Source organism: Eretmochelys imbricata, chromosome 2 (genome assembly GCF_965152235.1).
Source record: "Eretmochelys imbricata isolate rEreImb1 chromosome 2, rEreImb1.hap1, whole genome shotgun sequence".
Classification (NCBI taxonomy): Eukaryota; Metazoa; Chordata; order Testudines; family Cheloniidae; genus Eretmochelys; species Eretmochelys imbricata.
The window spans coordinates 188,953,522-188,966,356 of NC_135573.1; the positions used below are offsets into that span (position 1 = coordinate 188,953,522).

Consider the following 12,835-nt stretch of genomic DNA (forward strand, 5'->3'; position numbering starts at 1 on the left):
ACTGATGCAGTGCTGTCTTCTGAAGTGTGGAGACAGACCGCTCCAGTGCCTCTGCAGCTATGCAGAGCTTCTCCAAACTGCAACTGATCACTGACCATGGCTGTTCAGAATCGATCTGATGATAAACACACGCACCCCAGGGCTGGGGGAAAGGTAGAGTAACAGAGTCCCCACCACTCACACAGGAGGCTATTGGGACTGAGGGGGAACAGAGACAGGGACAGCCCTTTCTCCAGTCCCAGGAGCTAGAGGGGATTGGCAGGGAGGGAACGCTTCAAATTTATTAGAGTCTCACAGATCAAAGGATTATACAACAGTTGGGGGCCCTGACCACTGTCTAGGGACAGCACCCAGGTAGGAATCCCAACAGCTTCTCTTTTCCCATTAGCTGATGAGGGAGGAGAATTAGCTTCCCACTGGGGTTTTTCCCCTGGATGATGGTACCTTTTTCTTTCATGTTGGTCTTTGGCTAGTAGATGTCTGATAATCCTCTGGTTATTAGATGTTGGGTAACATTTCCAAGTCCTGCATCTGACAAGGTATGGTTACATGGAAGTATGGGTGGGGGAGAGGGTGGAAAAGCAGGAGAGACTAATGGGGTAAGTTATTAAAAATGTATGTTATTGAGAGAGAAATCTGTGGGGAAGATGTGTGAGAAAAATGAAGAGAGAAAATATGGGAGAGGAGATAAAGAAGACGAGGAAAAGAGAGGGCAGATGGAGAGAGAGAGAAAAAACAAACACTTAAAACATAGAAAAGGAAAAGAAGAGCAAGGAAAAAAATGATATATTAACAATAAGATAAGTAACATTTTAAAATATATTAAATAATAGGTTGATTGACAATATGCTGCAATACATAATAAACAGAACACACCTGTTCAATCTTTTACATTGTATTGGTCTGGCTTGGGAGGCATGGTCACCTAAAAAGAAAAGGAGTACTTGTGGCACCTTAGAGACTAACCAATTTATTTGAGCATAAGCTTTCATGAGCTACAGCTCACTTCATCACTTCACCTAGTTATTTTTTCCTCCAGGCTAGCAGGCTTACTCTTTTAGCTAGTAGGTGTCTAAAATCAATGTTTCACGCCCAGCACTAGATAATGAGAAACATGCACATCTGGCATGGAACAGATCATGTCATGGGGCAGCAGACCAATGTCAGTGGGCCAAGGGCACCAGGGCAAACGATTAACCCTTAGAGAAAGGGCAGTGGGTTCTTCAAGGCCCACTCAGAGTACACAGAACTTGGTGAAGAAGGTCTTCCAAGGACCAATCTATAGTCAACTATATGAGAGAAAGAGACAATTTAGACTTTCTGCTATACTGAGCTGAATGCAGAGTGACATAATTGCTATTTTTATAACATTCCATAACAGCAACATCCTTCTTTGATTATCCGAATCTCAGCATTAATTTTAGCACCAATCATCATCAACTCAGTTCTAAGAGCAATAACAAGAAAATGATATAATTTGTGAAATCTCATTCATCTGTGAAAACTATATTATGGTCTTTGGGCCCAATCTTGATGTCAATAGAAGTCTTGCTGGAGTAAAGGATAGGACTCTTTATCTCTCACTTAGATCTGCAATTGCAGGAACATTCAATAGCAATATTACCTTATATAAAAAAAGGTTGTAGCCTGGTTTCCTTCTAACAGGAAGATGTCAAAAATAGAGTTAGCATAGATAATACAGTGCAGTCCCTTTACCATTTAGATGGGTTGTTTTATTTCCAAGAATTTGTAGAATGTTTCTTCTCTTGTTACATCGATTTGGTTTGTTCCAATAGTGTTGTTATTAGCCTGCCTTATTCTCTGTCCATCCACTGCTTTTCCAGCTCTTATTTTTCTGTCTGGGTGTCTGTCCATGAGTTTCTACCTATAGTTTGTTGGCCTGATCCCACAGTCCTTCTTCGGGCAAACCTCAATGAAGGCAATGGAAGTTTAGGTTGCATAAGAAGCGCAGAATAAGGCCTCTTAATTTTAACCCCTGTATCTTACCTGTATACCGTTTTTATTTCTATTTAATTTGTCTCTTCAACAGTCTATATTTTTTTCTAAATTGCTTAGTAGACACAAATTGGTGTATATACTGTCTTTCTCCTGTTCTTTTTGTTTCTTTGCTTCCTTTTATTCTTCACTGTTCTTCTTTTGTATCTTTCCATTTTAACAGCTTCATGTTGCTTAGCAACACCAAGAGGTACATCAGATAGATAAAGTCCCAATACTTCCAGTGGGTTTCACCTTACAGTGCACAAAAATGCAATTTAACTTACAGAGAGAAATCCTTCCTACAACAAGGTATGGTGTATTTATGGTTCATTGAGTACCTAACAAAAGAGGAATTATAGATAAGTGCTACTCTGAAGTAGTGAATTCATAGGGAGTCGAAGTGCATGTCGAGTATAGAAATAACCAAGGCACTGTATATCCCAAACACCAGACACAGAGTTTGGGGGGAAAGTCAGCCATTCCAGCTTCACCCCTTAAATCAATACCCTATTGAGATAATACAAAGACTAACACTAGAAGTATGGATTTGAATTCAGACTTTCCCAACATTCAATGGTGTTCTAATCTAGAGAATTGATTTAGCTTATTATAGAGAAATGGGCCAGCTACCAAGTTCAGATCTGCAGCCAAACTTTATCAGAGTTTGAGGGTATTCGGATCAGTTTAGTTTGGCCACAATTCTAATCAAACTCAATCTGATTATATCTAGTAAACATGTCTGGCATCTCAGATTTTTCCCCAGGCCTCTCCCTTGAGATAGTTAAAATAAGCAGAATAAACTAAGTTAACTACATTAATAATTCAGATTTCAAAAATGACATTGCACAACTTATCAGTCAGATATATATATACACACAGAGAACATGAAACAATGGGTGTTATAATATAATAACCATTGTTTCATGTTCTCTGTGTGTATATATATATCCAGTGATGAGCTGCCAAAATCTTAACAACGGGTTCCCTCCTCACCCCACGAGGGGGTCGTTGCCCACCCCCACCCCCCAGGACTCCTGTCCCATCCAACCCCTCACCCGTGTTTCACCCCCCCCAGGACCCCTGTCCCATCCACCCCCTCCCCTGTCCCCTGACTTCCCCCAGAACTGGGCAGGAGGGTCTCATGGGCCACTGCAGTGGGTGCCCACCCCACCCCTAAGAGCCAGAGGCACCTGCCAGGGGGCGAGGTGGGGAGTCCCGGCGGTGCTTACCTAGGGCAGCTCCCAGGAAGCATCCGGCAGGTCCCTCTGGCTCCTAGGGGTGGAGGAGCGTAGCTAGGGGGGGAGTAGAGGCGCCTGCTCCCCCACTGATCACATCAAAAGTAGCGCCTTAGGCACCGACTCCCTGGGTGCTCCGGGGCTGGAGCACCCATGGGGAAAACTGGTGGGTGCAGAGCCCCCACCGGCAGCTCCCCGCCCCAGCTAACCTCACCTCTGCTCTGCCTCCTCCCCTGAATGCACCGCCCTGCTCTGCTTCTCAGCCTCTGCCCCCCCTGCTTCCCGTGAATCAGCTGTTTGGCAGGAAGCCGGGGAGGACTGAGAAGCAGGCCACGGCTTCCCGCTCAGGCCGAGGGTGGCGGAGATGAGCTGGGGCAGGGAGAGGTTCCCCTGCATGCCCGCGCCCCTCCCTCCCCCCGGTTACCTGCTGCGGCACGGGCAGCCCTCCTCCCCCCCCCCCCCCCCACCGCTCGAGCTCACCTCCGTTCTGCCTCCCTGGGCCTGAGCGGGAAGCCGCGGCTTGCTTCTCTGCCTGCCCCGGCTTCCCGCGCGAACAGCTGATTCGCGGGAAGCCTGGGTGGGGGGGGCGGCACATTCAGGGGAGGAGGTGGAGAGGAGGTGAGCTGGGGGTGGGGCGGGGAGCTGCTGGTAGGTGCTATCACCCCTAAGGTGAACTATTACCAGCGGGGGTGGGGGGGGAACCTTTTGTAGGAAAAAACCTCCTGCTGGTAATAGCTGACCTTACCTGATCACTCTCGTTACAGTGTGTATGGTAACACCCATTGTTTCATGTTCTCTATGTATATAAATCTCCCCACTGTATTTTCCACTGAATGCATCCGATGAAGTGAACTGTAGCTCATGAAAGCTTATGCTCAAATAAATTTGTTAGTCTCTAAGGTGCCACAAGTACTCCTTTTCTTTTTAATGAATGTAAGAGTTACTGAACTGGATTCTGAATAAATAACACCTGTATATTTATCTGAGTACAACAATTTTGTCCCAAAACCTATGTACTTATGGGTGTATTAAAAAAGACTACACTGACTACTGCTGACCTATTAATATATAATAATAACGCTCCAAATAACCCTATACATTTTTATTTAATAATAGTGCCCCAATTACCCATGTATATTCTTATTATGTTGAAATACTCTGCACTAAGTAACAGAGAATCTTACCTGTCTATAATAATGTCATTTCTAAAAACTGTGTACCTACCTGCTACTATTCTTATAAAGCATAAATAAACAATTTTAAAAATATATATAAAACCAACCCTTTATGCTAGACCTGAACCAACAATTTACTAGTCTAGCACTGAGCATATACCCTAAATAAGTATACTAACCGCTAATGCTAAATCTTTTTAGGGAAAGAATTTGTTGGTTCTAGGAACCAAAAATAATAGATAATAAACTCGCATCAAATATAAAGAAACAAAGATTTACCTCCATTCCAATGCTCCAACGTTAATCCTTGCTTTCCAGCAAACAAATACTAGAATAAACTAAGTATAATTTATAAGAGAACCAGATTTACAAAATATTTGACAGAGAAAAAATAACTGACCTTTTTTTTGTCTTTTCATCATCCTTTCCTGCCCCGCACCTCCCCTCCCACCCCGCTTTAACTTCTTATTACACAAAACAAGGCCTCATATAGGAATCACTGAGAATAATAATAATTATATTTGGGCTACTAATCCTCATCTTGTGCTGTCCCTGATAACAACTGGTTTTAAAAACAAATCCAGACAGGCGGTAATATGGCTTAGACTCATCCCTTGAAAAGAAATGAAAAAATTACACTGCTAGTGAAAGAGGAAAAAACATAGACACCGGCTCTGTATATAGTTAAAATCCAAAACTAGCTGATGATCCAGATTATTAAAGACATTTATCAGTTTATTTGGGTCTGATGCTTCCATATTTACTTAGACAAAATTCCCATCGACATTGATGAAAGCAATGCCTAAATGAGAACTAAAGGACTGCATCCTTAGTTACTGAGAATCATAGTAGTGTCTTGAACCAAGTTAGAAGAGAGCACTATCGTTGCTACCATTGGGATAGATGCATGAACTTCTATTGCTGTGTTATGTAGGAGGCTATCTCATCATAATGATCACTGCTGTCTTAAAATCCAAGAATCAACTACTTTACTATTTACTTGGGACCAAAGATGACGGAGAATCTTGGGTATTGCCCAGACCATACCAAGCTTTGAAGTTTTATTCTTTGGGGGACAAATCTTGCCTCCATCTCTATGGGCATGGAAGGACTTTGGTGCAATGGACAGGAACTGGAGGTCTGTAAAATGGGTATATATGTTCTGTGTCCCATGCAACTTGGCTCTCCAGAAAGTCCCTGCATCCCAGGGGAGTTTTAGGGTCCAGAGACAATGCTGATGGATCTCCCACAATGCAGTTCCACTGGCTATTCCCCCTCTGTGAATGGAGCATGCTTAGCCACAGAGGTTACTGCAACCCAAGGAGAAGCCCACACTGTCTGCAAAGAGCTCCTTGTCTCCTTGGTCTGAGACAGATCTTTCTAGAGCACAACAAATTCATTTGTGCTCAGGATTTGTCCTTTTCTGATTTCACATGATCCATCCATTCTAACATCTCACTCTATAACAAGTTATATTAACAAGTGCCCTACTTATGTTGAGGTGTATGGTAGAATGAAAGCAAATTCTTCTCCTTCTCCATCTTCTCACTTGTTTATTGATGCAGCAAAACATATGATAATTAGAGCTGCATGTACATAAAATTTGCATTCAAGTAGATTGTGGTATGAGCTAGGGAACTCACCCTTAACTTTATAGTCTGTATATCTATTTTGTATTAACTTTTTAGTCATTCCTGATATGTTTCTGTAGGCATCACAGTTAAAAGAAGAATTGTTAAAAATGGCAATTTCATAAGGCCCAATTCTCCTTTTGCTTAAATTGGTGAAATTCAGATGAAATCTATGGAGCTTTGCTGGTGAAACTGGTGTGAGAAGAGAATCAGGCCCATAAAGATCTTAAATTTAAACATGCTCAAACGCTTTGCTGGATCAGAAAAAGAATACTCAGTATTTTGCAGAATCAACCCATTAGTTCAACCCAAGGTTATTAGCCCTCTCTGCCTACATGTGCACTGTTGTTATTAACAATAATGCCTTGCTGGCACTGTAAATCTTCACTAGATATTTTATTATATATGTACAGGCTTTATAGCACTTAGACGTATTTGGGAGGATATTGACATGACTTCATTTGTAACTAGATGCTATATTCTCCCGGGGCCCCTGTGTTTATATTTTAGGAGGTTTATGAGTCACACAGGGTATCAAAGGTACAGAAGGCAAATATTTGCTTTTGTGTGCATTTCTCATTTCTGAAAAAAATAATCTATACAAAACAGAAATGGAAATGTATTTCTCACATCAAGAACAGAAAGGTAGGATTCAGTGAACTACCTACACAGGAAAAAATGTTACAGATCACTAGGTAACATGAACATTTTCCATAGTGAATGGAGCCTATATTTGTTAAAATAAGGTTCCATTGATCTCAATGGACCTATTGTCTGAGTAAGAGCTGCAGGATAAACCCCTAAAATATAAGATTTTTAAATATATCCTTTATTTATTTTATCTGTTTCATGCGGTATACTCAGCAGCTTGTTTACCTCTGCATTCTCTTCCATTAGATTTCATATGGTATAAAATATTGCATATATTTCTTTTATTAATGTTGTCCTTTACTTGTTTAAAAAAGTAAAAAAAAAAAAAAAAGAATCCTAACACTATTTAACCCCTTCAAACTTTTCATGCCAATATGAGTTGCCTTATCCTCTCATCTACATAAACCCTAGAATAATTAAACAAAAATGCTCATGCCATGTTAAATTAGCCATCAGAGTGAGCTCATATGTGCCTAGAAATCAAAGATGCTGACACTGGCAAAAAAAGTTAGAAATCTTATCACAGGTCTTGTTCACTTTATTCCCACAACTGGTCTCATTGACTTCAGCTGGATGATTCATTTGGGTAAGGCAAACAGGATATGGTCCCTTATAGAGCTAAAGAGTTCAAAGAATCATTCCTTAATTTACACTGAGGTTTTCAGGCATGTGAAATTTCAGAGAAATCAGTTGTGGCTGTACAGGGGACACAAGAAAGGAGGTTTCTTATAGAATCTCTCTCCCTTTACACAGGGTGCCAATCAAAATCTGACTCTAGGTTTATAATTTCTTCCTCACCTAACCCCTAAATTTGGGGCCTAAACAACCTGACCATAACCCTTTAAGACTAATATATCAAAATATACTGAAGATAATAACAAAGAAGTATTATATTACAATTCCTTCTGCAAGTGTATTTGAACTTGCTTTGAGGCACACACTTTGTTGGAGTCACAGAGAATTGTTTTCCAGCTGTTTTCAATACAGTAGAAATAGTGGGCCAGATCCTCAGATGGTATGTACTTGTCTAGCTCTGTTGAAGTCAACAGACCCTAAGGAAAGTGTAAATGGGCATAGCTCCAAAGAAGTTAATGGAGCTATGCTGGTGAGGATCTAGACCATTTATTCTTATCTTGAAATAAGTGGAAGTTTTGAAGATTAATTCCAATGGGAACAGGATCCCATTATTTGTATTCTGAAAGATGGGCAAACACTGTGTAGAAAAAGTTTTGGGGTGACCATCCATCCACTTCCTCTAATAACACGTGTAACATACCCTAATTTCTACTGATGGTCTTCACGATCATTTAGGAGAGCTGGGAATTTTGCAGAACCCTTCTTTCCCATTCTGGGAGAAACAGAGCAACAACAGGCTAAGCATGACTTCCAGAAAGAAAATCTCTGTATTAAAAGCCAAGTAACGCAGAACTACAATATTAAATACACATTATCTGAAATGGGAAATACACTGTAAAAGTTTCATTAAAGTTCAGTTTCAGCAATAACAATATATCAGTTTTAAATCCTGCCAGAAAAGATTCTTCTGATATAAATAAAACTGCTAAGACAAATTGGTTCATATACAAATAGCTACTCTGACTAAAAACAACTGCAGTTGAACAGGGTTTTTCGTTTGTTTGGGGGTGTTTTTTTGTTTTTGTTTTTTACTAAAACGTCCATTTAAAACGGCTATTAAATATAGAAAACAAATACACAGGATTTGGTCGTTTTCTGCTATGAATCTTGGGCACACGAAAAGAAAACAAAATCCCTTTGACTACTGAGGAGGGAGCAATGCTCCGCAAACCGCCACACTCGCCTGCACTGGACACCAAGAAACCTGGGCAAGGCTTTAAAGTGCTCCACACACACCCCCACACACCAACCCAGGGGGAAGCGTTTACAAAGAGCGCGCGGGGAGGGGATGCGAGTCCACCAGCGTCCGCCCCAGTCTCGGGAGCAGATCGCACAGCAAACGGAGGAGGGCGGCCCCAGCGGAGCGGAGCGTCGCGGAGCGGGCAGGGGGGGTTATTTGCCAGCGGCGGTGGCGCTCGCAGCCACCGCGGTGCTTCTCCGCTGCTCCATGCCGTTGGGCAGGAAGCCGGCGATGATGGGCACCGGCCAGATGAGGGCGGCCACGCTCCACACGATGATGACGAGAGTCATGAAACAAGCCACCAGGGTGGACTCGATGGGCTTGCGGTTCAGCCGCCAGCCCGGCTCCCCCTTCAGCTCCTCCAGGCTGAAATCCAGGCAGCAGAAATTCAGCGGCTCCCCCTGCAGCCAGTACTGGCCGGGCTCGGACAGCGAGGAGGAGGCGGCGGCGGCGGCGGCGGCCGCTGCCCGGAGCCGCCCGACCCTGCGCCCCCGCACCCAGCTGCAGCCCACGCAGAGGCGCAGGTCCTGCTGGGCTCCCCCCGCCGCCAGCCCCAGGTGCTCGATGAGCAGCGGCGGCCCCACGCGGTGGAAGGCGGCGGAGAAGAAGGCCCGCCCGTGGCCGTTGGTGGAGAAGAGCAGCAGGTCGCACGGGATGCCGAGCGGGCGGCTCCAGCGCACCAGCAGCGAGCTCAGCATCTGCCGCTGCACGCTGATGTTGCAGGGCGCCTCCTCGGGGGGCTGGGGCGGCTGCGGGCCGGCGGCGGCGGCGGCAGGAGGCGGCTCCCGGCTGGGGCTGCCCGCCTCAGCCTGCCCGCCCATCCCGCGCAGGTCGCGCTCCAGGCTGGCCAGGGAGCGCGAGGAGGAGTTGATGGGGGGCAGCAAGAGCTCGGGCTCCTCCTGCCCCCCGCCGGCCGCGGCGGGGCTCCAGCCCTGGCAGGGGGGCAGGCAGGCGGCCAGCAGCGCCGGCAGGAGCGGCGGCAGCAGCATGGCATGGACTCAGAGCCGGCGAGGAGGAGGGGGTGGAGGCTGCATGGCGCTGCCGCCCGCCACCCGGCTGGGGAGGGCGTGGGAGCCGGGCTGGGGCCGCCGCGGCTGCTCGGCGAAGGGCTGAGGGAAAAGGCGCGCGTGACGGCAGCAGCTCGGCAGCCCGCCTCCGCCCCCTGCTCAGCCCCGCCGGGAGGAGCGGCCGGGCGGGAGCCCTGCTCGGCTCAGGCGCTCTGCGGGACTCCCCGGCAGCCCCCCAGCATAGGCACCCCTCGCACCGCCGACGTAGGGACCCCCCCCCACCCAGTAGCGGTCTGCCTCCCAACCGTGTCCCCTCTCCCGCACTGTCAGGGGCTCCCCCCCCCCGCGCCCAGCTTCCTCCCTGCTGCTTGGGGCAGGGCACCCCCACACACACACACACCAGGACACCTGCCCCCACAGGGCGACTCCCTGCAGCCCGCGCAGCGCCTGGAGCGCGGCCACGTCTTGGCGCCGGCCGGGCGTGATTTCCAGAGTGCACTCAGGAGGCTGGGATCTCGGAGCGGGTTACCCGCCCCGCCGTAATCCGGTTCCCGGGGCTTACCGCTTCTTACACGGCACAGGTATATTTCTTGTGTCCCTGATTCGGAGCCTTCTAAGTGCATATCTGGGCCGATCTGCTTTCTTAGAAGGGGCACCCGAATGTCCTGCTGTCTCCCCCTGCTTTGAAGCCCTTCTCAATACCCCCAGCAGCTGCAGCGGCATCTGCACTTCCAGTGAAAACTGGGAGCCATTGCTCTCCCTCTTCCTTTGGCCTGGGGCAAGCAGGATGGCACAGACCAGTGTGCCTGAGGCAGAACAGGGTGTGAATTCGCCGCTCCCTCCAGCGGCCCCGGACATTGCCTTTTTCTCCAAATATCCCCAATAATGTTACTACAATGAGAAATACCTATATGGGCACCAAGAGAAAAGTAAATGCGTAGATGAAGGGACCAGACTGCCACTCCACAGCTTGCTATCCTGTCCTATTTAGCTTCTTCTACTGTATGTCCCCCTCACAGGGGTTGGGGGGGGGGGGGTTGAGGAGTTGTGTTTCGAGAGCATTCATCTGAGAACTGACTTTTACAGATGCTCCTTTCTTATGGTTTTATAGAAGGGAAAGTAAAAACAAAAAAACAAACAAAAAAAAAACAAACAGACAAAAACCACTGTAGAAATGCTGTGAAACTGTCAAGCCTAATCCCCTGGCTATTTTTTTTATCCAATTCTTTAAGTTACTTTGTTGTGAAAGAGGGAACTCATACTTTGTTCACAAGAGGGAGTTCCAGTAGCCTGGAAAGAAAGAATCACCCAGTCCTAGCCCTTGCCTGGCAGTTGGAGTTTCACAGCTCTGATTTAGAGAGAGAGAATATACTTTCATAAATGATTCATCCACTGTCATATGCTGGAGGACAATTAATCCCTATATAAAAGATTTGAGTAAGAAAACAATTACAAGAAACATAAAACTGACAATTATATTAAGTTAGTGTGAGATTTATATTTTTTAAAGGCAGCTTTATAATAATTTTGGTGTCATTTTGTACTTCAGGCTGTTTTATAATTTGACAGTTACCATAGTTTTAGTTTTGACACTCTGCTTAACGTTGCCAGGCTAACAGAGCCTTAGAAATGGATAGTGATATAATAGGAAGAATAGATACAGGGAGTGGACAAGGAAAATAACAATAGGGCCTCAGGTGTGGCATTCTTTAGCCACCACTCTGCACTGGGGATGGGGCAGAACTATACCACCCTAGGGAGAGGCATGACTGCCCACTCTTTCCTTCCCCACCCTCTTTCCAGCAAGTTCTCCTGGAGAGGGAGATTGATTTATTTATTTGTATTATCATAGTGCCTGTGAACCTTAGTCATTGACCAGGACCCTATTGTGCTAGGTGCTGTACAAACATAGAGCAAAATGATGGATCTCTGCCCCAAAGATCTTATAGTCTAATAGGAGAGGTTGATACTACCCCCATTTTACAGAAAAAAGGGCATAACAATGACTTCACCCTCTCACTCACATCAAGTAGCTTACTCTGGAAGTAGTCTCAGCTGAGTAAGGTACAATGCAACACGAGTAAGGCTAGTGAACCAGGCCCTATATGGTTTTCCTCTGAAGTCATCACCTAAGCTTATCGAGACAAAACCAATATCTTCTTGGTTTTAATTTGAGATGGACCTCAGTGCAAGTGAGCTGTAGCTCACGAAAGCTTATGCTCAGATAAATTTGTTAGTCTCTAAGATGCCACAAGTACTCCTTTTCTTTTTGCGAATACAGACTAACAGCTGTAATGGCTGCTACTCTGAAAGTGGATTTGTGTCCTGACCTGAATTTGTCCAAAGTATATGGTGTGTTTAGGTCTAGGATTTTGGTTTGGCTCATTGTAGAGGTCTGTGCCAGGCATGAAGTTCAGATCCAGGTCTGGCTCTGAAATGCCACAAAATTCACATCTGGTTTAGATTCTCTAGTTTTAATAAGTTTTTCAATCCATATATTTCAATTTCTCCTATTTTCAATATATTTTGATATATTTTAGATACACTTATACAGGTTTCTGTGTAAACATTTGCATAGCACATCTTGCTCTTCTTGGTCACATCTACAGCCTCATAGACCTGTATTAATAGGAGTTTCACTGCTGTACTTTATCAGTGAGCACCAACAAATAGGCGAGGAGAAAGCTGTGATGTAGTCAATAATAGACAAAATAACTTAATGCCAAAATGGTTTGACCAGTGATGAGAACAAATTATATTACATCAGCATTTTGGCATAAAGGATTGGGGATAAGCCTGAATTTTTAAGTTAGGTTATCTTCTGAAGAGGGTGGCAGATGTTCTCAGGCAGTGCTCCAGTTCCTCTCTGAGCTACTAGAAACCAGTTTACTAGGTTTAGAGAGATTTGTGTAGGGAAAAGGGGGAAACTGAGTGAATTTTTTCAAAGGGAAGATAACTTGCCAAAGGAATTTTAAATTGTATCTACCTATCACAGTAAAGAAATAAGAGATGACAATTTGTCTGAGGCTGGGAATGCAGGCAGGTATTATACTTGTTGCTGTTTATAGAGAGACAACACATGAGGACAAAGATGGGAAAAGGTATGGCAGATCACTTATTAACCAATAATGTCCTATGTTGATAGGGACCATAAGAACCTAGATAGATAGATACAATTAATCTCTGTATCCAGTCAAGCATACAAAGAGTATCACAGCACACTTAAAAACAATACCTAGCTTTTATATAGTGTTTTTCATCC

General features: G+C 45.0%; 1 protein-coding gene across 1 annotated transcript; it reads right to left on the reverse strand.

Annotated features, from left to right (window-relative positions):
• Positions 1-8,184: 8,184 nt before the first annotated feature.
• TMEM158 (transmembrane protein 158) lies at positions 8,185-9,555 on the reverse strand. Its single transcript, XM_077809284.1, has one exon. The coding sequence runs from the start codon at positions 9,553-9,555 to the stop codon at positions 8,719-8,721; it is 837 nt and encodes a 278-aa protein (XP_077665410.1). The 3' UTR covers positions 8,185-8,718.
• Between the last annotated feature and the right edge of the window lie 3,280 nt (positions 9,556-12,835).

Bases quoted from the DNA above. Each gene is read 5' to 3' on its own strand.
- TMEM158 (XM_077809284.1), bottom strand. From the start codon at position 9,555: ATGCTGCTGCCGCCGCTCCTGCCGGCGCTGCTGGCCGCCTGCCTGCCC.